The sequence below is a fragment of the Coregonus clupeaformis genome, unplaced genomic scaffold (genome assembly GCF_020615455.1).
Source record: "Coregonus clupeaformis isolate EN_2021a unplaced genomic scaffold, ASM2061545v1 scaf0067, whole genome shotgun sequence".
NCBI lineage: Eukaryota > Metazoa > Chordata > Actinopteri > Salmoniformes > Salmonidae > Coregonus > Coregonus clupeaformis.
The window spans coordinates 186,753-213,503 of record NW_025533522.1 but is presented as its reverse complement, the minus strand read 5'-3'; the positions used below and the strand labels follow the sequence as shown (position 1 = coordinate 213,503).

At 44.5% G+C, this 26,751-nt stretch overlaps 1 protein-coding gene across 1 annotated transcript in view; it reads right to left on the bottom strand.

Moving 5' to 3' along the window:
* snupn (snurportin 1) overlaps positions 1 to 26,751 on the bottom strand; it is a 48,326-nt gene that overhangs the window by 6,450 nt on the left and 15,125 nt on the right. Inside the window, exons 3-4 of the mRNA XM_041837659.2 lie at positions 17,220 to 17,406; positions 16,786 to 16,890 (exon numbers count right to left, since the gene is read on the bottom strand). Of these exons, the coding sequence (XP_041693593.1) occupies positions 16,786 to 16,890; positions 17,220 to 17,406 (292 nt within the window). The remainder of the gene's footprint in view (positions 1 to 16,785; positions 16,891 to 17,219; positions 17,407 to 26,751) is intronic.

The following is a 26,751-nucleotide window of genomic DNA, read 5'->3' as shown; positions in this document are numbered from 1 at the left end:
AGCGACCCACATAGTTCTTGACATGATTTCTCACATTTCTCTCATGAATGATTTGATTTATTTAAAGAAATGACGCTTTGGGCTTACAAAAAAATGAAATGGTATTCAAGTAATTTAATTCAAGTAATTGAACTGTTCCGGATGACTGTGTGATCACGCTCTCCGTAGCCGATATGAGTAAGACCTTTAAACAGCTCAACATTCACAAGGCCGCAGGGCCAGACGGATTAGCAAAACGTGTACTCCGAGCATGCGCTGACCAACTGGCAAGTGTCTTCACTGACATTTTCAACCTGTCCTGATTGAGTCTGTAATACCAACATGTTTCAAGCAGACCACCAGTCCCTGTGCCCAAGAACACTAAGGTAACCTGCCTAAATGACTACCGACCCGTAGCACTCACGTCTGTAGCCATGAAGTGCTTTGAAAGGCTAGTCATGGCTCACATCAACACCATTATCCCAGAAACCCTAGACCCACTCCAATTTGCATACCGTCCCAACAGATTCACAGATGATGCAATCTCTATTGCACTCCACACTGCTCTTTCCTACCTGGACAAAAGGAACACCTACGTGAGAATGTTATTCATTGACTACAGCTCAGCGTTCAACACCATCGTGCCCTCAAAGCTCATCACTAAGCTAAGGACCCTGGGACTAAACACCTCCCTCTGCAACTGGATCCTGGACTTCCTGACGGGCCGCCCCCAGGTGGTAAGGGTAGGCAACAACAAATCTGCCACGCTGATCCTCAACACGGGGGCCCCTCAGGGGTGCGTGCTCAGTCCCCTCCTGCACTCCCTGTTCACCCAAGTTCCTTGGTGTCCACATCACCAACAAACCATCATGGTCCAAACACACCAAGACTGTCGTGAAGAGGGCACGACAAAGCCTATTCCCCCTTAGGAGACTGAAAAGATTTGGCATGGGTCCCCAGATCCTCAAGAAGTTCTACAGCTGCACCATCGAGAGCATCCTGACTGGTTGCATCACTGCCTGGTATGGCAACTGCTCAGCCTCCGACTGCAAAGCACTACAGAGGGTAGTGCGTACGGCCCAGTACAACACTGGGGCCAAGCTTCCTGCCATCCAGGACCTCTATACCAGGCGGTGTCAGAGAAAGGCCCTAAAAACTGTCAAAGACTCCAGCCACCCTAGTCATAAACTGTTCTCTCTGCTACCGCACAGCAAGCGGTACCGGAGCGCCAAGTCTAGGTCCAAAAGGCTACTTAACAGCTTCTACCCCCAAGCTACAAGACTCCTGAACAGCTAATTGTAAGTAAGCATTTCACTGCAATGTCTGCACCTGTTGTATTCGGCGCATGCGACCAATAAAATGATTTGATTTGATTTAATCAAATGGCTACCCAATTTGCATTGTCACCCCCTCCCTCTTTTATGTTGCTGCTACTCTGTTTATTATCTATGCATAGTCTATGCATGTACATATTACCTCAATTACCTCGACTAACCTGTGCCCCCGCACATTGACTCTGTACCGGTACCCCCTGTATATAGCCTCGCTACTGTTACTTTACTGCTGTTATTTAATTATTTTGTACTTATCTATTTTTTACTTAACACTTATTTTTCTTAAAACTGCATTGTTGGTTTAGGGCTTGTAAGTAAGCATTTCCCTATAAGGTCTACACCTGTTGTATTCGGCGCATGCGACAAATAAAATAGGATTTGATTTGAATTAGTTGTTTAATAACAACAACTAAATGTTGGTTCATCGCTCAGCACTAAAGTGCATTGTTGCAAACAGCATGCATGTTTTGTAATATTTTTAGTCTGTACAGGCTTCCTTCTTTTCACTCTGTCAATTAGGTTAGTATTGTGGAGAAACTACAAGGTTGTTGATCCATCCTTGTTATTCTCTTATCACAACCATTAAACTCTGTTTCAAAATCACCATTTGCCACGTGGTGAAATCCCTGAGCAGTTTCCTTCCTCTCCGGCAAATGAGTTAGGAAGGACGCCTGTATCTTTGTAGTGACTGGGAGTATTGATACGCCATCCAAAGCCTAATTAATAACTTCACCGTGCTCAAAGGGATATTCAGCGTCTCCTTTTTTCTTTATTGAGATATTGAAAAACCTCCCTGGGCTTTGTGGTTGAATCGGTGCTTGAAATTCACTACTCAATTGAGGGACCTGACAGATAATTGTATGTGTGAGGTACAGAGATGGGGTACTCATAAAAAAAGAAAATCATGTTAACACTGTTATTGAACACAGAATGAGTCTATGCAACTTATGTGATTTGTTAAGCACATTTTTACTCCTGAACTTATTTAGGCTTGCATAACAAAGGGGTTGAATACCTATTGACTTTCATTTAAAAAAAAAAAGTTCTACAAACAAAATTCCACTTTGACATTACAGGGTATGTGTGTAGGCCAGTGACACACAATCTCAATTTAAAAAATGTTCAATTCAGGCTGTAACACAACAAAATGTGGAAAGGTCAAGGGGTAAGAAATACTTTCTGAAGGCACTGTAACTACTGCTGTACACACACACACACCTTTCTATTCATATACTGTCCATACTGTCTTTACACACTATTAAATGTATGTATGTATTGTGATGTCACGAGAGGCTGTGTCCTGGAGGGACGTTACATCCCCCTGAGGTGGCTGCAAACCCAGACAGCTATGGCTCCATCTGCTGGTATGGTCGGGAACCCCACCCCTCTATGGCCAATCTTCCCACGCAGCTGAAACAAATGAGGAGCTGATGAGCTGAAGGTTTGGGAAGGGAAGAGAGACAGTCTCCAACCTGGGCTCTCTGGAGGACAAGAGTGCTGCACGTCCACTTCCATAAGGAATATAAGGATTTGGAGATACTTACCTTTGGGAAATACTCACCTTTGGATATATGCACCTGTGGAAATACGTGAGAGACATTTGGAAGGACTTTTTTGCTGGGTTGGCCACTAGCTGCAACGTGGACTACACAATCCCGCTGAAAGCTGTGTAGCCTCTCGTGACGTCACAGATGGTGGAGAATACGGGCACGCTCAAGCGTTAATAGTGCATGTCAGAGGAGGATACCGAAGGTTTGATCACCCAGTTTTCCAAGTTGGCCGTAGGCTCCCCGCCGACTGAAATGGAGGACATATTGAAAGCCCTTGTTGCTGGCCAGCAAGCCCAGATGCAAGCAAACGTGGCTCTCTTGGAGGAGCAAAAGAAAGCCAACCTTCTGAAGGCAGAGGAATTGCAGTTGCAGAGACAGAGGGTGGTCCAAAATACCCGCCCAATAAAGGCAAGTGACTTTATATCTAAGATGGGAGCTACCGATGACATTGAGGCATACCTGCATGCATTTGAGGCCACGGCCACTAGGGAAGCCTGGCCCAAGCAACAGTGGGTTGGTCTGTTAGCCCCCTTTCTAACCGGGGAATCGCTGAATGCTGTCCGGGACCTGGGCCCTGACCAGGTTACTGACTATGATGCCCTGAAGTCTGAGATCCTCAGCAGATATGGACTCACAAAGTTTGGTATGGCCCAGCGCTTTCACAGCTGGACCTTCCAACCAGACCAACCTCCTCGGGCGCAGATGCATGAACTTGTCCGAATCGCAAGGGAAATGGCTGGATCCGCAGAGGAATACAGCAGCGGCGGTGGTGGAGGCCGTTGTGGTGGATCGTTACCTACGCGCCCCTGCCTTATGAGGCAAAACGGTTCATCAGTCAACAGGCCTTGACCACGGCTGATCTGACCGTGGAAGCTGTGGAAAAGTACCAGGCCACAGCGGAGATGCTGAATGCTTCCCGAAAAGACCCCAGGAGGGCGGCCCCCACCACAAATGGGAAGAACCCGTCCAAAGGACCCAAAGGTCTCGAACCCAGCCACGTCAGGACTTATCCCGGCTCCAGGGGGAGCCAGAAACCAGGCGGGTCCAAGAAGAGTACACCAGGAGGGGGAAACTTCGACAGTGTTACCGGTGTGGGGAGATGGGACATATCTCCTGGCAGTGTGGGAAACCAGCCGATGAACCTATGCCCACTGCGGAGTCCTCCAGCTCAGCACCCACACACCGTTTTGCCTCGCTCTTGGGAGTCGTAGATGGCGGCCCAGATCGACCCCCCCACCTGCCCGGTAACTGTGAATCACCATGATGTGGAGGCCTTACTGGATTCTGGTAGCCGGGCCACCCTGGTGCGTAAGGATTTGGTGGGCCCAACGTGTCTGACCCCGGGGAAAGTCCTCCCAGCTTCCTGTGTCCATGGGGACACCAGAGAATACCCCATTACTGAACTTACAATGACCAGCACACGGGGAACCATACACACGACGGCGGGGGTGGTTGATTCCCTCCCCGTCCCTGTCCTAATTGGACGAGACTGCCCAGCCTTTTACCCACTCTGGAGAGAGTCTCAGGAGAGGATAACCCGAGTACCTCGGAAACGGAGAGGCAAGACTCATCCTGGGAAGGCTCCGGTGCAATCCTCCGAGTTACTCACTCCCGCCCGGGCTCTGATAGGGATGGCAGGTGCCCAGACCGACACAGAGACGGAGCTACAGAATCTGGACAAAGAACTGTCTGGTCTGAAGGGGACCGCTGAGAGGTATCGTTTGTTAAAGCAACAGTTAGACATGAAGACAGAAGAGTTAGATATCCTCCAGGCTAAACTCCAACAGAGCTCCTTCCCTAAGCAACAGGAGGAGCTGGAGAGGCTGCGCAGGACCATCGAGGAGTGTGAGGAGACCCTGCGCAGTAGTAAGGAGGTCCAGAAGAAGGCAGAGGAGAAGTACAAGGTGTTGGAGAACAAGCTGAAGAATGCGGAGGCAGAGAGAGAGAAGGAACTGAAAGCTGCTCAACAGAAGCTAAACTCTGCTAAAACCAAGGCTGATGCGTTCAGTAAGAAACTCAAGGAGAGACAACAGGAGGCTGAGTCCCTGGTCCTAGAGTTGGAGGAGTTGAAGAGAGAGCAGTCTGGCAAGCACCACGGCAATGCGGACGCCCTCTCCCGGCGTGATGCCTTCTTCGCTGCCTTTACCCCGACGAGGACGTCGGTCCCGAGGAGGGGGATGTGTGATGTCACGAGAGGCTGTGTCCTGGAGGGACGTTACATCCCCCTGAGGTGGCTGCAAACCCAGACAGCTATGGCTCCATCTGCTGGTATGGTCAGGAACCCCACCCCTCTATGGCCAATCTTCCCACGCAGCTGAAACAAATGAGGAGCTGATGAGCTGAAGGTTTGGGAAGGGAAGAGAGACAGTCTCCAACCTGGGCTCTCTGGAGGACAAGAGTGCTGCACGTCCACTTCCATAAGGAATATAAGGATTTGGAGATACTTACCTTTGGGAAATACTCACCTTTGGATATATGCACCTGTGGAAATACGTGAGAGACATTTGGAAGGACTTTTTGCTGGGTTGGCCACTAGCTGCAACGTGGACTACACAATCCCGCTGAAAGCTGTGTAGCCTCTCGTGACGTCACAGTATGTATGTATGTATGTACACTACCGGTCAAAAGTTTTAGAACACCTACTCATTCAAGGTTTTATTTTTATTTTTTACTATTTTCTACATTGTAGAATAATAGTGAAGACTTCAAAACTATGAAATAACATATATGGAATCATGTAGTAACCAAAAAAGTGTTAAACAATTTGAGGGAACATTGGCTGTAACCCAACAAAATGTGGAATAAGCCAAGTAGTATGAATACTTTCCATCATTGCTAGTAGCTTACAGCAAGCACCATGCCCGATCTGTCTCCCTGCATCTCCTCCCGCGAACTCCTTGCTGACTGGCTGTCCTAGCCAGCAAAGATCATCTATCTATCGGAGTTATTCAGGATATAGTATAGCTTCGCTTTTTCCTCTCTGATCCAGAAATACTTTAAGAAATTAACAGTACTGGTATTTCGGTCTGAGCATAGCTAGCAATTCCAGGCAACCTCTTCCGTCTCACGTTAACAAAACCCTGCCCACAGTGTTTGATTGACAGGTCTAACACACATCGAAAACGCAATAGAGCAATGCAGAAACGAAACAGCAAAATTAAGCATTGCGATTGATTTATCAAATTTGATTGATCATTTTAATCTTGACAGTCTTAAACCACACAGAGTATGGAAAAGCATTATCAATTGCAATTGAGAATACATTTTATTTTTGTCACAATTCATGCTATCACAACAAGGAAATGAAATGACAAACATGAGAAATGATTTGTCATTTAAGCATTTACATTTAGTTTTTCAGTGTTGTACTGGATAGTACCATGGAAATGAAATATTAAACACTATGTTTTTCAAATTGGCAGGCATTATGCATACTCAATCATGAAAATTATAATGCTATATATTACTTTGATGTGGGAAATCCTTCAAGAATGTTGGAAAAGCATTCCAGGTGAAGCTGGTTGAGAGAATGCCAAGAGTGTGCAAAGCTGTCATCAAGGCAAAGGGTGGCTACTTTGAAGAATCTCAAGTATAAAATATATTTTGATTTGTTAAACACTTTTTTGATTACTACATGATTCCATATGTGTTTTTTTCTACAATGTAGAAAATAGTAAAAATAAAGAAAAACCCTGGAATAAGTAGGTCTGTCCAAAGCTTTGACTGGTACTGAATATAGTTCGGACACACCTACTCATTCAAGGGTTTTTCTATTTTTTTCTAGGTTCTACTGCACTGTTGGGAGCTAGAAACACAAGCATTTCGCTGCATCTGCAAATCTGTGTTCGCGACCAACAAACTTTGATTTTATTTATTTACGATGCAAGGTGATTTGTAGATCAGGCAGTCTCGACTTGTCTTTAAAGTTGGCTGAAATGTCGAACGCGCCCATTGACGCATGCTTTTCTTTGACTTTTTAAAGTAAAACAAAGTAACCCTTGACCTTCGAGGTGTACAATGGTGGAAAGATGCTATAGACCACCAAGTGCTAACAGTCAGTATTTGGATAACATGTGTGAAATGCTTGATAATGTATGTGATATCAATAGATATATTTTCTGGGTGATTTAAATATTGACTGGCTTTCATCAGGCTGCCCACTCAAGAGAACGCTTCAAACTGTAACTAGTGCCTGCAACCTGGTTCAGGTTATCAATCAACCTACCAGGGTAGTTATAAACAGCACAGGAATTAAATCATCAACATGTATTGATCACATCTTTACTAATGCTGCAGAAATTTATTTGAAAGCAGTATCCAAATCCATCAGATGTAGTGATCACAATATAGTAGCCATATCTAGGAAAACCAAAGTTCCAAAGGCTGGGCCTAATATAGTGTATAAGAGGTCATACAATACGTTTTGTAGCGATTCCTATGTTGTTGATGTAAAGAATATTTGTTGGTCCGTGGTGTGTAATGAGGAGCAAACAGACGTTGCACTTGACACATTTATGAAATTGCTTATCCCAGTTACTAATAAGCATGCACCCATTAAGAAAAGTACTGTAAAAACTGTTAAATCGCTGTGGATGGATGAGGAATTTTACAATTTTATGGTTGAGAGTGATGAGGCAAAATAAATGGCAAATGGGTCTGGCTGTACAACCGATTGGCAAACATACTACAAATTGAGAAATCATGTGACTAAACTGAATAAAAATAAGAAACTACACTATGAAACAAAGATAAATGACAAAGAATGATAGTAAAAAGCTTTGGAGCACCTTAAATGAAATTTTGGGCAAAAACGCAAAATCCGCTCCATCATTCACAAAACCCACTAATATTTCCAACTACTTGAATGATTTTTTCATTGGCAAGATCAGCAAACTTAGGCATGACATGCCAGCAACTAACGCTGACACTACACATCCAAGTATATCTGACCAAATTATGAAAGACAAGCATTGTAATTTTGTATTCCGTAAAGTAAGTGTGGAAGAGGTGAAAACATTATTGTTGTCTATAAACAATGACAAGCCACCGAGGTCTGACAACTTGGATGGAAAATTACTGAGGATTATAGCGGACGATATTGCCACTCCTGTTGGCCATATCTTCAATTTAAGCCTACTAGAAAGTGTGTGCCCTCAGGCCTGGAGGGAAGCAGAAGTTATTACTCTACCTAAGGATAGCTCAGTTGGTAGAGCATGGCGCTTGCAACGCCAGGGTTGTGGGTTCGATTCCCACGGGGGGCCAGAATGAAAAATGTATGCACTCGCTCTGGATAAGAGCGTCTGCTAAATGACTAAAATGTAAATGTGAAATGATAGTAAAGCCCCCTTTACTGGCTCAAATAGCCGACCAATCAGCCTGTTACCAACCCATTGTAAACTTTTGGGAAAAATTGTGTTTGACCAGATAATAATAATAATAATAATAATATGCCATTTAGCAGACGCTTTTATCCAAAGCGACTTACAGTTATGCGTGCATACATTTTTTTTTTTTTTTTGTGTGTATGCAATGCTGTTTTACAGTAAACAAATGTACAGACTTTCAGCATGCTTACAGGGAAGGACATTCAATAAGCACAGCACTTACACAAATGACTGATGATTGGCTGAGAAAAATTGATGATAAAAAGATTGTGGGGGCTGTTTTGTTAGACTTGCGGCTTTTGACATTATCGATCATAGTCTGCTGCTGGAAAAACGTACATGTTATGGCTTTACACCCCCTGCTATATTGTGGATAAAGAGTTATAGGTCTAACAGAACACAGAGGGTGTTCTTTAATGGAACAAAATCCAGATAGAATCAGGAATTCCCCAGGGCAGCTGTCTAGGCCCCTTACTTTTTTCAATCTTTACTAACGACATGCCACTGGCTTTGAGTAAAGCCAGTGTTTCTATGTATGCGGATGACTCAACACTATACACGTCAGCTACCACAGTGACTGAAGTGACTACAACACTTAACAAAGAGCTGCAGTTAGTTTCAGAATGGTTGGCAAGGAATAAGTTCATCCTAAATATTTAAAAAAATAAAAGCATTGTATTTGGGACAAATCATTCACTAAACCCTAAACCTCAACTAAATATTGTAATGAATAATGTGGTAATTGAGCAAGTTGAGGAGACTAAATGAAATCAAATTGTATTTCTCACATGCGCCGAATACAACAGGTGTAGACTTTACTGTGAAATGCTTACATACAAGTCCTTAACCAACAATGCAGTTCAAGAAAAATAGTTAAGAAAATATTTACTAAATGAATTAAAGTAAAAAATAAAATAAAAAGCAACACAAAATAACAATAACGAGGATATATACAGGGGGTACAGGCTGGGGACCCATGCCAAATCTTTTCAGTCTACTGAGGGGGAAAACGTTTTGTTGTGCCGTCTTCACCACTTGTTTTGGTGTGTTTGGACCATGATAGTTTGTTGGTGATGTGGACACCAAGGAACTTGAAACTCTCAACCCGCTCCACTACAACGCCGTCGATGTGAATGGGGGCGTGTTTGGCCCTCCTTTTCCTGTATTTCACGATCAGCTCCTTTGTCTTGCTCACGTTGAGGGAGAGGTTGTTGTCCTGGCACCATACTGCCAGGTCTCTGACCTCCCTATAGGCTGTCTCATCGTTGTCGGTGATCAGGCCTACCGCTGTTGTGTCGTCAGCAAACTTAATGATGGTGTTGGAGTCGTGGGTGAACAGGGAGTACAGGAGGGGACTAAGCACGCACCCCTGAGGGGCTCCCGTGTTGAGGATCAGTGTGGCAGATGTGTTGTTGCCTAGACTTACCACCTGGGGGCGGCCAGTCAGGAAGTCCAGGATTCAGTTGCAGAGGGAGGTGTTCAGTCCCAGGGTCCTTAGCTTAGTGATGAGCTTTGTGGGCACTATGGTGTTGAACGCTGAGCTGTAGTCAATGAACAGCATTCTCACATAGGTGTTCCTTTTGTCCAGGTGGGAAAGGGCAGTGTGGTGCGTGATTGAGATTGTGTCATCTGTAGATCTATTGGGGCGGTATGCGAATTGGAGTGGGTCTAGGGTTTCCGGGATGATGGTGTTGATGTGAGCTATGACCAGCCTTTCAAAGCACTTCATGGCTACCGACGTGAGTGCTACGGGGCGGTAGTCATTTAAGCAGGTTACCTTCGCTTTCTTGGGCACTGGGATAATGGGGGTCTACTTGAAACATGTAGGTATTACAAACTTGGTCAGGGAGAGGTTGAAAATGTCAGTGAAGACACTTGCCAGTTGGTCCGCGCATGCTCTGAGTACACGTCCTGGTAATCCGTCTTGCCCGCGGCCTTGTGAATGTAGACATGTTTAAAGGTCTTGCTCACATCGGCTACGGAGATCGTGATCACACAATCGTCCAGAACAGCTGGTGCTCTCATGCATGCATCACTGTTGTGTGCCTCGAAGCGAGCATAAAAGGCATTTAGCTCGTCTGGTAGGCTCGCGTCACTGGGCAGCTGGAGGCTGGGTTTCCCTTTGTAGTCCGTAATAGTTTGCAAGCCCTGCCACATCCGACGAGTATCAGAGCCGGTGTAGTAGGATTCAATCTTAGTCCTGTATTGACGCTTTGCCTGTTTGATGGTTCGGCATAGTGGGATTTCTCATAAGAGTCCGGATTAGTGTCCCGCTCCTTGAAAGCTGCAGCTCTAGCCTTTAGCTCGGTGCGGATGTTGCCTGTAATGGCTTCTGGTTGAGATACAGTTGAGGTTGGAATTTTACATACACCTTAGCCAAATACATTTAAACTCAGTTTTTCACAATTCCTGACATTTAATCCTAGTAAAAATTCCCTGTTTTAGGTCAGTTAGGATCACCACTTTATTTTAAGAATGTGAAATGTCAGAATAATAAGAGAGAGAATGATTTATTTCAGCTTTTATTTCTTTCATCACATTCCCAGTGGGTCAGAAGTTTATATACACCAAATTAGTATTTGGTAGCATTGCCTTTAAATTGTTTAACTTGGATCAAACGTTTCGGGTAGCCTTCCACAAGCTTCCCACAATAAGTTGGGTGAAATTTGCTCCATTCTTCCTGACAGAGCTGGTGTAACTGAGTCCGGATTGTAGGCCTCCTTGCTCGCACACGCTTTTTTAGTTCTGCCCACAAATGTTCTATAGGATTGAGGTCAGGGCTTTGTGATGGCCACTCCAATACCTTGACTTTGTTGTCCTTAAGCCATTTTGCCACAACTTTGGAAGTATGCTCAGGGTCATTGTCCATTTGTGACCAAGCTTTAACTTCCTGACTGATGTCTTGAAATGTTTCTTCAATTTAACCACCATTTTCCTTCCTCATGATGCCATCTATTTTGTGAAGTGCACCAGTCCCTCCTGCAGCAAAGCACCCCCACAGCATGATGCTGCCACCCCCGTGCTTCACGGTTGGGATGGTGTTCTTCGTCTTGCAATTTTTCCTCCAAACATAACGATGGTCATTATGGCCAAACAGTTTATTTTTGTTTCATCAGACCAGAGGACATTTCTCCAAAAAGTACGATCTTTGTCCCCATGTGCAGTTGCAAACCGCAGTCTGGCTTTTTTATGGCGGTTTTGGAGCAGTGGCTTCTTCTTTAATGAGCGGCCTTTCAGGTTATGATATAGGACTCATTTTACTGTGGATATAGATACTTTTGTACCCGTTTCCTCCTGCATCTTCACAAGGTCCTTTGCTGTTGTTCTGGGATTGATTTGCACTTTTCGCACCAAAGTACGTTCATCTCTAGGAGACAGAACGCGTCTCCTTCCTGAGCGGTGTGACGGCTGCGTGGTCCCATGGTGTTTATATACTTGCATACTATTGTTTGTACAGATGAACGTGGTACCTTCAGGCATTTGGAAATTGCTCCCAAGGATGAACCAGACTTGTGGAGGTCTATAATGTTTTTTCTGAGGTCTTGGCTGATTTCTTTTGATTTTCCCATGATGTCAAGCAAAGAGGCACTGAGTTTGAAGGTAGGCCTTGAAATACATCCACAGGTACACCTCCAATTCACTCGAATGATGTCAATTAGCCTATCAGAAGCTTCTAAAGCCATGACATCATTTTCTGGAATTTTCCAAGCTGTTTAAAGGCACAGTCAACTTAGTGTATGTAAACCGCTGACCCACTGGAACTGTAATTCAGTGAATTATAAGTGAAATAATCTGTCTGTAAACAATTGTTGGAAAAATTACTTGTGTCATGCACAAAGTAGATGTCCTAACCGACTTGCCAAAACTATAGTTTGTTAACAAGACATTTGTGGAGTGGTTGAAAAACAAGTTTTAATGACTCCAACGTAAGTGTATGTAAACTTCCGACTTCAACTGTATGTACGTACGGTCACTGTTGGGACAACGTCATTGATGCACTTATTGATGAAGCCGGTGACTGAGGTGGTATACTCCTCAATGCCATTGGATGAATCCCGGATCATATTCCAGTCCTGCTTCGAGTAACCCTGGATTGTAAACTGTCATGGTCAAAACATATTGATACAACAGTAGCTAGGATGGGGAGAAGTCCATAATAAAGCGCTGCTCTGCATTCTTAACAGCACTATCAACAAGGCAGGTCCTACAGGCTCTAGTTTTGTCGCACCTGGACTACTGTTCAGTTGTGTGGTCAGGTACCACAAAGAGGGACTTGCAATTGGCTCAGAACAGGGCAGCACGGCTGGCCCTTGGATGTACACAGAGAGCTAACATTAATAATATGCATGTCAATCTCTCCTGGCTCAAAGTGGAGGAGAGATTGACTTCATCACTACTTGTATTTGAGAGAGGTACTTACATGTTGAATGCACCGAGCTGTCTGTTTGAACTACTGGCACACAGCTCAGACACCCATGCATACCCCACAAGACATGCCACCAGAGGTCTCTTCACAGTCCCCAAGTCCAGAACAGAATATGGGAAGCGCACAGTACTACATAGAGCCTTGACTACATGGAACTCTATTCCACATCAAGTAACTCATGCAAACAGTAAAATTAGATTAAAAAAAAAAAAGATTAAAATACACCTTATGGAACAGCTGGGACTGTGAAGCAACACAAACATAGGCACAGACACATGCATACAAACACACAATAACATACTCACTATATGGTATTAGAGTAGTGGCCTAAGGGCACACACTTAATATGTTGTGAAATCTGTTCTGAATGTACTGTAATGTAAAAAAAAAAGCATAACTGTGGGCCTCCCGAGTCGCGCAGCGGTCTAAGGTGCTGCTAGAGGCTTTATCACAACCGGCCGTGATCGGGAGCCCCATAGGGCGGCGCACAATTGGCAAAGCGTCGTCCGGGTTAGGGGAGGGTTTGGCCGAGTGGGCTTTACTTGGCTCATCGCACTCTAGCCACTCCTTGTGGCAGGCTGGGCGCCTGCAGGCTGACCTCGGTCATCAGTTGAACGATGTTTCCTCCGACACATTAGTGCGGCTGGCTTCCGGGTTAAGTGAGTAGGTGTTAAGAAGCGTGGTTTTGCGGGTCATGTTTCGGAGGACGCATGACTCGACCCTCACCTCCCGAGCCCGTTGGGGAGTTGCAGCGATGAGACAAGATCGAAATTGGGGAGAATAAGGGGGAACATTTCAAAAAATATAACAATATTTTGCTGGATCCCAGGAAGAGTAGCTGCTGCCTTGGCAGCCAGCCGCACCAATGTGTGGGGATCCATAATACCATGGCTTGCGAAGGTATTCACCCCACTTGGCATTTTTCTTATTTTGTTGTCTTACAACATGGAATTTTTGGGGGGTTTTGTATCATTTGATTTACACATCATGCCTACCACTTTGAAGATGCACATTTTTTTTGTGTGAAACAAACACAAAATAAGACAAAAAAACTGAACCCCCCCCCCTTTTGCAGCAATTAAAGCTGCAAGTCTCTTGGGGTATGTCTCTATAAGCTTGGCACATCTAGCCACTGGGATGTATGCCCATTCTTCAAGGCAAAACTGCTCCAGCTCCTTCAAGTTGGATGGGTTCCGCAGGTGTACAGCAATCTTTAAGTCATACCACAGATTCTCAATTGGATTGAGGTCTGGGCTTTGACTAGGTCATTCCAAGACATTTAAATGTTTCCCCTTAAAATCACTTGAGTGTTGCTTTAGCAGTATGTTTAGGGTCATTGTCCTGCTGGAAGGTGAACCTCCATCCCAGTCTCAAATCTCTGGAAAACTGAAAACAGGTTTCCCCTCAAGAATTTCCCTGTATTTAGCCCCATATATCATACCTTCAATTCTGACCAGTTTCCCAGTCCCTGCCGATGAAAACCATCCCCACAGCATGATGCTGCCACCACCATGCTTCACTGTGGGGATGGTGTTCTCGGGGTGATGAGAGGTGTTGGATTTGCGCCAGACATAGCGCTTTCCTTGATGGCCAAAAATATAAATTTTAGTCTCATCTGACCAGAGTACCTTCTTCCATATGTTTGGGGAGTCTCCCACATGCCTTTTGGCGAACACCAAACGTGCTTGCTTATTTTTTTCTTTAAGCAATGGCTTTTTTCTGACCACTCTTCCGTAAAGCCCAGCTCTGTGGAGTTTACGGCTTAAAGTGGTCCTATGGACAGATACTACAATCTCCGCTGTGGAGCTTTGCAGCTTCTTCAGGGTTATCTTTGGTCTCTTTGTTGCCTCTCTGATTAATGCCCTCCTTGCCTGGTCCATGAGTTTTGGTGGGCGGCCTTCTGTTGGCAGGTTTGTTGTGGTGCCATATTCTTTCAAATTTTTAATAATGGATTTTAAATGGTGCTCCGTGGGATGTTCAACGTTTCAGATATTTTTTTATAACCAAACCCTGATCTGTACTTTTCCACAACTTTGTCCCTGACCTGTTTGGAGAGCTCCTTGGTCTTCATGGTGCCACTTGTTTGGTGGTGCCCCTTGCTTAGTGGTGTTGCAGACTCTGGGGCCTTTCAGAACAGGTGTATATTTACTGAGATCATATGAAACTTAGATTGCACACAGGTGGACTTTATTTAACTAATTATGTGACTTCTGAAGGTAATTGGTTGCACCGGATCTTATTTAGGGTTTCATAGCAAAGGGGGTGAATACATACAGTGAGGGAATAAAGTATTTGATCCCCTGCTGATTTTGTAAGTTTGCCCACTGACATAGACATGATCAGTCTGTAATTGTAATGGTAGGTTTATTGGTGAGAGACAGAATAACAACAAAAAAATCCAGAAAAACGCATGTCAAAAATGTTATAAATTGATTTGCATTTTAATAAGGGAAATAAGTATTTGACCCCTCTGCAAAACATGACTTAGTACTTGGTGGCAAAACCCTTGCTGGCAATCACAGAGGTCAGACGTTTCTTGTAGTTGGCCACCAGGTTTGCACACAACTCAGGAGGGATTTTGTCCCACTCCTCTTTGCAGATCTTCTCCAAGTCATTAAGGTTTCAAGGCTGACGTTTGGCAACTCGAACCTTCAGCTCCCTCCACAGATTTTCTATGGGATTAAGGTCTGGAGACTGACTCCAGGACCTTAATGTGCTTCTTCTTGAGCCACTCCTTTGTTGCCTTGGCCGTGTCTTTTGGGTCATTGTCATGCTGGAATACCCATCCACGACCCATTTTCCATGCCCTGGCTGAAGGAAGGAGGTTCTCACCCAAGATTTGATGGTACATAGCCCTGTCCATCGTCCCTTTGATGCGGTGAAGTTGTCCTGTCCTCTTAGCAGAAAAACACCCCCAAAGCATAATGTTTCCACCTCCATGTTTGACGGTGGGGATGGTGTTCTTGGGGTCATAGGCAGCATTCCTCCTCCTCCAAACACAGCGAGTTGAGTTGATGCCAAAGAGCTCCATTTTGGTCTCACCTGACCACAACACTTTCACACAGTTCTCCTCTGAATCATTCAATGTTCATTGGCAAACGACAGACGGGCATGTTTATGTGCTTTCTTGAGCAGGGGGACCTTGCGGGCGCTTCAGGATTTCAGTCCTTCACGGCATAGTGTGTTACCAATTGTTTTCTTGGTGACTATGGTCCCAGCTGCCTTGAGATCATTGACAAGATCCTCCTGTGTAGTTCTGGGCTGATTCCTCACCGTTCTAATGATCATTGCAACTCCACGAGGTGAGATCTTGCATGGAGCCCCAGGCCGAGGGAGGTTGACAGTTATTTTGTGTTTCTTCCATTTGCGAATAATCGCACCAACTGTGGTCACCTTCTCACCAAGCTGCTTGGCGATGGTCTTGTAGCCCATTCCATCCTTGTGTAGGTCTACAATCTTGTCCCTGACATCCTTGGAGAGCTCTATGGTCTTGGCCATGGTGGATAGTTTGGAATCTGATTGATTGATTGCTTCTGTGGACAGGTGTCTTTTATACAGGTAACAAACTGAGATTAGGAGCACTCCCTTTAAGAGTGTGCTCCTAATCTCAGCTCGTTACCTGTATTAAAGACACCTGGGAGCCAGAAATCTTTCTTATTGAGAGGGGGTCAAATACTTATTTCCCTCATTAAAATGCAAATCAATTTCTAACATTTTTGACATGCGTTTTTCTGGATTGTTTTGTTGTTATTCTGTCTCTCACTGTTCAAATAAACCTACCATAAAAATTAGACTGATCATTTCTTTGTCAGTGGGCAAACGTACAAAATCAGCAGTGGATGAAATACTTTTTTCCCCCCCTCACTGTATGCACGCACCACTTTTCCATTATTTATTTTTTTGAATTCTTTGAAACAAGTTATTTTTGTCATTTCACTTCACCAATTCGGATTATTTTGTGTATGTCCATTACATGCAATCCAAATAAAAATCCATTTAAATTACAGGTTGTAATGCAACAAAATAGGAAAAACGCCAAGGGGGATGAATACTTTTGCAAGGCACTGTAAATACAAATGCGACATGTAAGGAAAACACTGATTGGTCCTTACCTTGGAGGCGACGATGAGAGAGCGCTTCCCCACGGGACAGACCACCATGAGCCAATCAGTGTCCAGTTCCTGAGGGACGTCCACTAGCCACTCTGACAGCATGAGCTGGACAGGAAGAGAAGACTCAGTTCAGTTACATTATTAGGATTCCTGTGATTTGTTTTGACTGAATTAAAGAGTTTAGCACACCATTATTTTCTGTAAAATACGTTTTTTCAAATCATAAAATCAGTACTATGTCAAAACTGTTTCTGTCCTGCCACCTCTTATTTTAAGCTCTGCCTAACTGCTTTAACCAGTTCATTTGGAGGGAGGAGTATCTTTTCAGAAACAAATTTGAGGTGTTTAAATACTGGCTGAAGGAAAATGCTACCTTGGCAATTCATGCGCCCTCTTCTGGTAAAATAATGCATTGTCAGAAATATTGCGCTGACCTGGTTGGCATAGTACTTTGGCAACTTCTTCCTCTCAATCTCCATCCCCTCATCCTCTGCATCCTTCTCCTTCTCCTGCTGTTCCTCCTCCTTTCTGTCCACCACCACTTCTTCCTCATCACTATCTGCCCCTGTCCAGTCCCCATCAGCCAGACGGCGTGCATGGTTGACATAATTCAGCCTTTTCCTAAAGACAAGAAAGCACACATATGAAGTCAAGGGGAAATGGAAATGTAATTAGTAATGATGTCCGTCTCTCTCTGGTGGTGTTGGCAAATGATATAGTGCCTTACAAAAGTATTCAGACCCCTTGGATTTCTTCACATTTTATTGTGTTACAAAGTGGGATTAAAATTAATTGAATTGTCATTTTTTGGTCAACAATCTACACTAATGTCAAGGTGGAAGCAATTCCAGTTGTGAGTCTTCTTGGGTAAGTCTCTAAGAGCTTTGCACACCTGGATTGTGCAATATTAGCCTATTATGCTTTTCAAAATTCTTCAAGCTCTGTCAAGATGTTGGGGATCATGGCTAGACAGCAATTTTCAAGTCTTGCCATAGGATTTCAAGCAGATTTAAGTCAAAACTGTAATTTGGCCATTTAAGAACATTCACTGTCTTCTTGGTAAGCAACTCCAGTGTAGATTTGGCCTTGTGTTGTAGGTTATTGTCCTGCCTAAAGGTGAGTTCCTCTCCCAGTGTCTGGTGGAAAACAAACTGAAGCAGGTCTTGCTCTAGGATTTTCCAGTGCTTATCCCATTCCTTCTTATCCTGAAAAACTGCCGATGTCAAGCATACCCATACCATGATCAAATCAAATGAAATGTTATTTGTCACGTGCCGAATACAACAGGTGTAGACCTTACCGTGAAATGCTTACTTACAAGCCCTTAACCAAGAAAAACAGGAGTTAAGAAAAAGGTAAAGTAAAAAAATTAAAGAGCAACAATAAAATAACAATAACGGGGCTATATACAGGAGGTTTCCGTACCGAGTCAATGTGCGGGGGTACAGGTTAGTCGAGGTAATATGTACATGTAGGTAGGGGTAAAGTGACTATGCATAGATAATAAACAGCGAGTAGCAGCAGTGTAAAAAAGGGGGGGCAATGCAAATAGTCCGGGTACCCATTTCATTAGCTGTGCAGCAGTCTTATGGCTTGGGGGTAGAAGCTGTTAAGAAGCCTTTGGACCTAGACTTGGCGCTCCGGTACCGCTTGCCGTGCGGTAGCAGAGAACTGTTTATGACTAGGGTGGCTGGAGTCCTTAACAATTTTTAGGGCCTTCCTCTGACACCACCTGGTATAGAGGTCCTGGATAGCAGGAAGCTTGGCCCCAGTGATGTACTGGGCCGTACGCACTACCCTCTGTAGCGCCTTGCGGTTGGAGGCCGAGCAGTTGCCATACCAGGCAGTGATGCAACAAGTCAGAATGCTCTCGATGGTGCAGCTGTATAACTTTTTGAGGATCTGAGGACCCATGCCAAATCTCCTGAGGGGGCATAGGCATTGTCGCGTCCTCTTCACGACACTCTTGGTGTGTTAGGACCATGATAGTTTGTTGGTGATGTGGACACCAAGGAACTTGAAGCTCTCAACCTGCTCCACTACAGCCCCGTTGAGGAGAATGGGGGCGTGCTCAGCCCTCCTTTTCCTGTAGTCCAACGATCATCTCCTTTGTCTTGATCACGTTGAGGGAGAGGTTGTTGTCTTGGCACCACACTGCCAGGTCTTTGACCTCTTACCTATAGGCTGTCTCATCGTTGTCGGTGATCAGGCCTACCACCGGTGTCTTAATGATGGTGTTGATGTCGTGCTTGGCCACGCAGTCACGGGTGAACAGGGAGTACAGGAGGGGACTAAGCACACACCCCTGAGGGGCCCCTGTGTTGAGGATCAGCGTGGCAGATGTGTTGTTGCCTACCCTTACCACCTGGGGGCGGCCCGTCAGGAAGTCCAGGATCCAGTTGCAGAGGGAGGTGTTTAGTCCCAGGGTCCTTAGCTTAGTGCAGCCACCATCAAGCTTGAAAATAAGGTGGCAGTTACAGTGGGGAGAACAAGTATTTGATACACTGCCGATTTTGCAGGTTTTCCTACTTACAAAGCATGTAGAGGTCTGTAATTTTTATCATAGGTACACTTCAACTGTGAGAGATGGAATCTAAAACAAAAATCCAGAGAATCACATTGTATGATTTTTATGTAATTAATTTGCATTTTATTGCATGACATAAGTATTTGATCACCTACCAACCAGTAAGAATTCCAGCTCTCACAGACCTGTTAGTTTTTCTTTAAGAAGCCCTCCTGTTCTCCACCCATTACCTGTATTAACTGCACCTGTTTGAACTCGTTACCTGTATAAAAGACATCTGTCCACACACTCAATCAAACAGACTCCAACCTCTCCACAATGGCCAAGACCAGAGAGCTGTGTAAGGACATTAGGGATAAAATTGTAGACCTGCACAAGGCTGGGATGGGCTACAGGACAATAGGCAAGCAGCTTGGTGAGAAGGCAACAACTGTTGGCACAATTATTAGAAAATGGAAGAAGTTCAAGATGACGGTCAATCACTCTCGGTCTGGGGCTCCATGCAAGATCTCACCTCGTGGGTCATCAATGATCATGAGGAAGGTGAGGGATCAGCCCAGAACTACACGGCAGGACCTGGTCAATGACCTGAAGAGAGCTGGGACCACTGTCTCAAAGAAAACCATTAGTAACACACTACGCCGTCATGGATTAAAATCCTGCAGCGCACGCAAGGTCCCCCTGCTCAAGCCAGCGCATGTCCAGACCCGTCTGAAGTTTGCCAATGACCATCTGGATGATCCAGAGGAGGAATGGGAGAAGGTCATGTGGTCTGATGAGACAAAAATAAAGCTTTTTGGTCTAAACTCCACTCGCCGTGTTTGGAGGAAGAAGAAGGATGAGTACAACCCCAAGAACACCATCCCAACCGTGAAGCATGGAGGTGGAAACATCATTCTTTGGGGATGCTTTTCTGCAAAGGGGACAGGACGGTAGCACCGTATTGAGGGGAGGATGGATGGGGCCATGTATCGCGAGATCTTCTCTCAGTAAGTGCATTGAAGATGGGTCGTGGCTGGGTCTTCCAGCATGACAACGACCCGAAACACACAGCCAGGGCAACTAAGGAGTGGCTCCGTAAGAAGCATCTCAAGGTCCTGGATGGCCTAGCCAGTCTCCAGACCTGAACCCAATAGAAAATCTTTGGAGGGAGCTGAAAGTCTATTGCCCAGCGACAGCCCCGAAACCTGAAGGATCTGGAGAAGGTCTGTATGGAGGAGTGGGCCAAAATCTGGGTAATCCAAGATGGCGTAGTAGTGCAGTTGTGTTTTTATCGTCTGTCTGTAAATAGCCTGTAAATACCCTATTTTTCGTACATATTTCCCTATCAGACTTTTCATCCTTCTACAAGATATACTTTCCTGCAACCCGCCTCACTCAATGTGGAACGGATTCTATTATTGACTTACCTTGACTTACCTTTATCTAGAATCTAAAATCTCCAGTTGAAACTAGCTAGCCAGCTAACTAGCTACTTGCTATTTGCTATTAGCCACAGCTAGCGGTGTTTCACCCAGGACATTGGATTTTTTTTCTGCGGGATTAATTTTAATCACTGGACATTGATCACCGGATATTCGGCCAGTCTGCACAGCGCGTTATCGACCCAGAACATATCAGTTTTTCCGCCGGAATCACTGAATCACTGGACCTTTAACTCCGGATTTCATCGCTACCAGCTAGCTACCACCAGCCAGCTACAACAAACGGACGCTGTGGTCTGGCTAATCAAATCATCCTGAGCTAGGCCCATCGCCCATCTCCCGGCTATCTACCTCTCTGTCAACCGGACGGGACCACCTAGTGTTGACACGGAGCCCGCCGATCCTACACGACTGGTCTGCGGGACGAAATCGTCTGATGTGGTTACGACGTTAACCACGAAGATTCCATCCATCTGCTAGCCCTGGCCCGCTAGCCGTGGCCTCTTACTAGTGCTTCACCACCGGACCTTATGATAACTCAGCTATACAGCTGATATCTGCTGGACTGTTCCTTTTTACGGTACTACATCCTGTTTATGTTTAGCCTCAGCCCAAACATGGTTAGTTTATTGTTGTTTCGGTTATTTCTAATTGTACTATATCACTGTAGACCCCCAGCCTAGCTAAACCTGCATTAGATAGCTCCTTTGCACCTCCCCCTATACACGCGGAGACCGACTCAATTGATGACTCTAGCGATGCTATCTCTTTCATTGTTACCCAACGCTTAGGGTTACCTCCACTTTACTAATATCCTTCCATATCCTTGTCTGTACATAATGCCCTGAATCTTTTCTATAACACCCGGAAATCTGCCCCCTTTATTCTATGTACCCAACGCACTAGAAGACCAGTTCTTAAAGCCTTTAGCCGTATCCTTATTCTAGTCCTCCTCTGTTCCTCTGGTGATGTAGAGGCTAACCCAGGCCCTGCAGTCCTCAGTATCACTCCTACTCCCCAGGCGCTATCATTTGATGACTTCTGTAATCGCAAAAGTCTTGGTTTCTTGCACATAAATATCAGAAGTCTACTTCCTAAGTTTGAGTTATTCACTGCGTTAGCACACTCTGCCAACCCTGATGTTCTAGCAGTGTCTGAATCCTGGCTCAGGAAGGCCACCAAAAATTCTGAAATTTCCATCCCCAACTATAACATTTTCCGTCTAGATAGAACTGCCAAAGGGGGGTGGAGTTGCAATCTACTGTAGAGATAGCCTGCAGAGCTCTATCATACTATCCAGGTCTGTGCCCAAACAGTTTGAGCTTCTACTTCTAAAAATCCACCTTTCCAGAAATAAGTCTCTCACTGTTGCCGCTTGCTACAGACCCCCCTCAGCCCCCAGCTGTGCCCTGGACACCATATGTGAATTGATTGCCCCCCATTTATCCTCAGAGTTTGTACTGCTTGGTGACCTAAATTGGGATATGCTTAATACCCCAGCCATCCTACAATCCAAGCTAGATGCCCTCAACCTCACGCAAATTATCAACGAACCTACCAGGTACAACCCTAAATCCGTAAACATGGGTACCCTCATAGATATCATCCTGACTAACATACCCTCTAAATACACCTCAGCTGTCTTCAATCAGGATCTCAGCGATCACTGCCTTATTGCCTGCGTCCGTAACGGGTCCGCGGTCAAACGACCACCCCTCATCACTGTCAAACGCTCCCTAAAACACTTTAGCGAGGAGGCCTTCCCTAATTGACCTGGCCCAGGTATCCTGGATGGATATAGATCTCATTCCGTCAGTAGAGGATGCCTGGTTGTTCCTTAAAAGTAATTTCCTCTCAATCTTAAATAAACATGCCCCATTCAAAAATACAGAACTAAGAACCGATATAGCCCCTGGTTCTCCTCAGACTTGACTGCCCTTGACCAGCACAAAAACATCCTGTGGCGTACAGCATTAGCATCAAATAGCCCCCGCGATATGCAACTTTTCAGGGAAGTTAGGAACCAATATACACAAGCAGTCAGGAAAGCAAAGGCTAACTTTTTCAAACAGAAATTTGCATCCTGTAGCACTAACTCCAAAAAGTTTTGGGACACTGTAAAGTCCATGGAGAATAAGAGCACTTCCTCCCAGCTGCCCACTGCACTGAGGCTAGGAAACACTATCACCACCCGATAAATCTACAATAATCGAGAATTTCAACAAGCATTTTGCTACAGCTGGCCATGCTTTCCATCTGGCTACCACTAACCCGGCCACCAACTCCGCACCCTCTGCTGCAACTTGCCCATGCCCCCCGCTTCTCCTTCACACAAATTCAGACAGCTGATGTTTTGAAAGCGCTGCAAAATCTGGACCCCTACAAATCAGCTGGGCTAGACAATTTGGACCCTTTCTTTCTAAAACTAGCCGCCGAAATTGTCGCTACCCCTATTACTAGTCTGTTCAACCTCTCTTTCATAACGTCTGAGATCCCCAGAGATTGGAAAGCTGCCGCGGTCATCCCCCTCTTCAAAGGGGGTGACACTCTAGATCCAAATTGCTACAGACCTATATCCATCCTGCCCTGCCTTTCGAAAGTATTCGAAAGCCAAGTTAACAAACAGATAATTGACCATTTCGAATACCACCGTACCTTCTCCGCTATGCAATCCGGTTTCCGAGCTGGTCACGGGTGCACTTCAGCCACGCTCAAGGTCCTAAACGATAGTATAACCGCGATTGATAATAGACAGTACTGTGCAGCCGTCTTCATCGACCTGGCCAAGGCTTTCGACTCTGTCAACCACCGCATTCTTATTGGCAGACTAAATAGCCTTGGTTTCTCAAATGACTGCCTCGCCTGGTTCACCAACTACTTCTCAGACAGAGTTCAGTGTGTCAAATCGGAGGGCCTGTTGTCTGGACCTATGGCAGTCTCTATGGGGGTGCCACAGGGTTCAATTCTTGGGCCGACACTTTTCTCTGTGTATATCAATGATGTCGCTCTTGCTGCTGGTGACTCTCAGATCCACCTCTACGCAGACGACACCATTTTGTATACATCTGGCCCTTCATTGGACACTGTGTTAACAAACCTCCAAACGAGCTTCAATGCCATACAACAATCCTTCAGTAGCCTCCAACTGCTCTTAAACACTAGTAAAACTAAATGCATGCTTTTCAATCGAACGCTGCTGGCACCCGCCCACCCGACTAGAATCACCACTCTCGACGGGTCTGACCTAGAGTATGTGGACAACTACAAATACCTAGGTGTCTGGTTAGACTGTAAACTCAACTTCCAGACTCACATAAAGAATCTCCAATCCAAAGTTAAATCTAGAATCGGCTTCCTATTTCGCAACAAAGCCTCCTTCACTCATGCTGCCAAACATGCCCTCGTAAAACTGACTATCCTACCGATCCTTGACTTCGGCGATGTCATTTACAAAATAGCCTCCAACACTCTACTCAGCAAATTGGATGTAGTCTATCACAGTGCCATCCGTTTTGTCTCCAAAGCCCCATACACTACCCACCACTGTGACCTGTACGCTCTTGTTGGCTGGTCCTCACTGCATGTTCGTCGTCAAACCCACTGGCTCCAGGCCATCTATAAATCACTGCTAGGCAAATCCCCGCCTTATCTTAGCTCATTGGTCACCATAGCAGCACCCACCCGTAGTCTGCGCTCCAGCAGGTATATCTCACTGGTCATTCCCAAAGCCAACACCTCCTTTGGCCGCCATTCCTTCCAGTTCTCTGCTGCCAATGACTGGAACGAATTGCAAAAATCTCTGAAGCTGGAGACTCTTATCTCCCTCAATAACTTTAAGCATCAGTTGTCAGAGCACCTTACCGATCACTGCACCTGTACACAGCCCATCTGAAATTAGCCCACCCAACTACCTCATCCCTATATTGTTATTTATTTTGCTCATTTGCACCCCAGTATCTCTATTTGCACATAATCTCTTGCACATCTAGCATTCCAGTGTTAATACTATTGTAATTATTCTGCACTATAGCCTATTTATTGCCTTACCTCCATAACTTGCTACATTTGCACACACTGTATATATATTTTCTGTTGTATTTCTGACTTTATGTTTTTTACCCCATATGTAACTCTGTGTTGTTGTTTTATTGCACTACTATGCTTTATCTTGGCCAGGTCGCAGTTGTAAATGAGAACCTGTTCTCAACTGGCTTACCTGGTTAAATAAAGGTGAAATAAAAATAAATAAAAAATCCCTGATGCAGTGTGTGCAAACCTGGTCAAGACCTACAGGAAACGTATGATCTCTGTAATTGCAAACAAAGGTTTCTGTACCAAATATTAAGTTCTGCTTTTCTGATGTATCAAATACTTATGTCATGCAATAAAATGCAAATTAATTACTTAAAAATCATACAAATGTGATTTTCTGGATTTTTGTTTTAGATTCCGTCTCTCACAGTTGAAGTGTACCTATGATAAAAAATTACAGACCTCTACATGCTTTGTAAGTAGGAAAACCTGCAAAATCGGCAGTGTATCAAATACTTGTTCTCCCCACTGTATAAGCGACAGCACTTAACCCCTTACACTCGTGGGAATTGGCCTATTTGGATAGGGCTAAATTGAAATGTTTCTTACAGAAGAAATATGGAAAGCATACAGTGCCTTCAGAAAGTATTAACACCCCTTGACTTTTTCCACATTTTGTTCTCTTACAGCCTGAATTTAAAATGGATTACATTTAGATTGTACGTCACTGATCTACACACAATACCCCATAATGTCAAAGTGGAATGATGTTTTTAGACATTTTTACAAATTAATAAAAAATGAAAAGCTGAAATGTCTAGAGTCAATAAGTATTCAACCACTTTATTATGGCAAGTCTAAATAACATTTTCTTAACAAGTCATATAATAAGTTGCATGGACTCACTCTGTGTGCAATAATAGTGTTTAACATGATTTTTGAATGAATACCCCATCTCTGTTCCCTGTTAGTTAACACTATCAACGTTTCGCTTTACTGTGGCAATTGTGATCGAATCAACGCAATATTAGCCACCTTCAATGCAACATACCGAAACAAAAACGACCTATGCAAGAGATTTTGTTATAAGCAGAACGCATCGTAGTATGATTCTATTGCATTGACACGCACAACTCAGCCCGTACTCTACACAGACCGGTGCGGCATTACCAATCAGAGCTGCAATAGGCCTATATGCAAATAGACCACTGCCATATATGGATCTGTGCCATTTACTTTGAACTGGACTGTGTTTACAGTGGTCGTGAGTAGATGCGCCATATCTCAGAATGGCCAGTAAAAAGAAAAGATTATGATGTGCAGTCTGAGATATGGCTTTTTCTTTGCAACTCTGCCTAGAATGTCAGCATCTCGGAGTCGCCTCTTCACTGTTGACGTTGAGACTGGTGTTTTGCAAGCACTATTCAATGAAGCAGCCAGTTGAGGACCTGTTTCTCAAACTAGACACTATTGTATTTGTCATCTTGCTCAGTTGTGCACTGGGGCCTTCCACTCCTCTTTCTGGTTAGAGCCAGTTTGCGCTGTTCTGTGAAGGGAGTAGTACACAGCGTTGTACGAGATCTTCAGTTTCTTGGCAATTTCTCGCATGGAATAGCCTTCATTTCTCAGAACAAGAATAGACTGACGAGTTTCAGAAGAAAGTTATTTGTTTCTGGCCATTTTGAGCCTTTAAATCGAACCCACAATTGCTGATGCTCCAGGTTCTAAACTAGTCTCAAGAAGGCCAGTTGTATTGCTTCTTTAAATCAGCACAACAGTTTTCATAACAGCTAACATAATTGCAAAAAGGGTTTTCTAATGATCAATTAGCTTTTTTTAAATGATAAACTTGGATTAGCAAACAACATGCCATTGGAACACAGGACTGATGGTTGCTGATAATGGGCCTCTCTATGCCTATATAGATATTATATTAAAAAATCAGCCGTTTCCAGCTACAATAGCCATTTACAACATTAACAA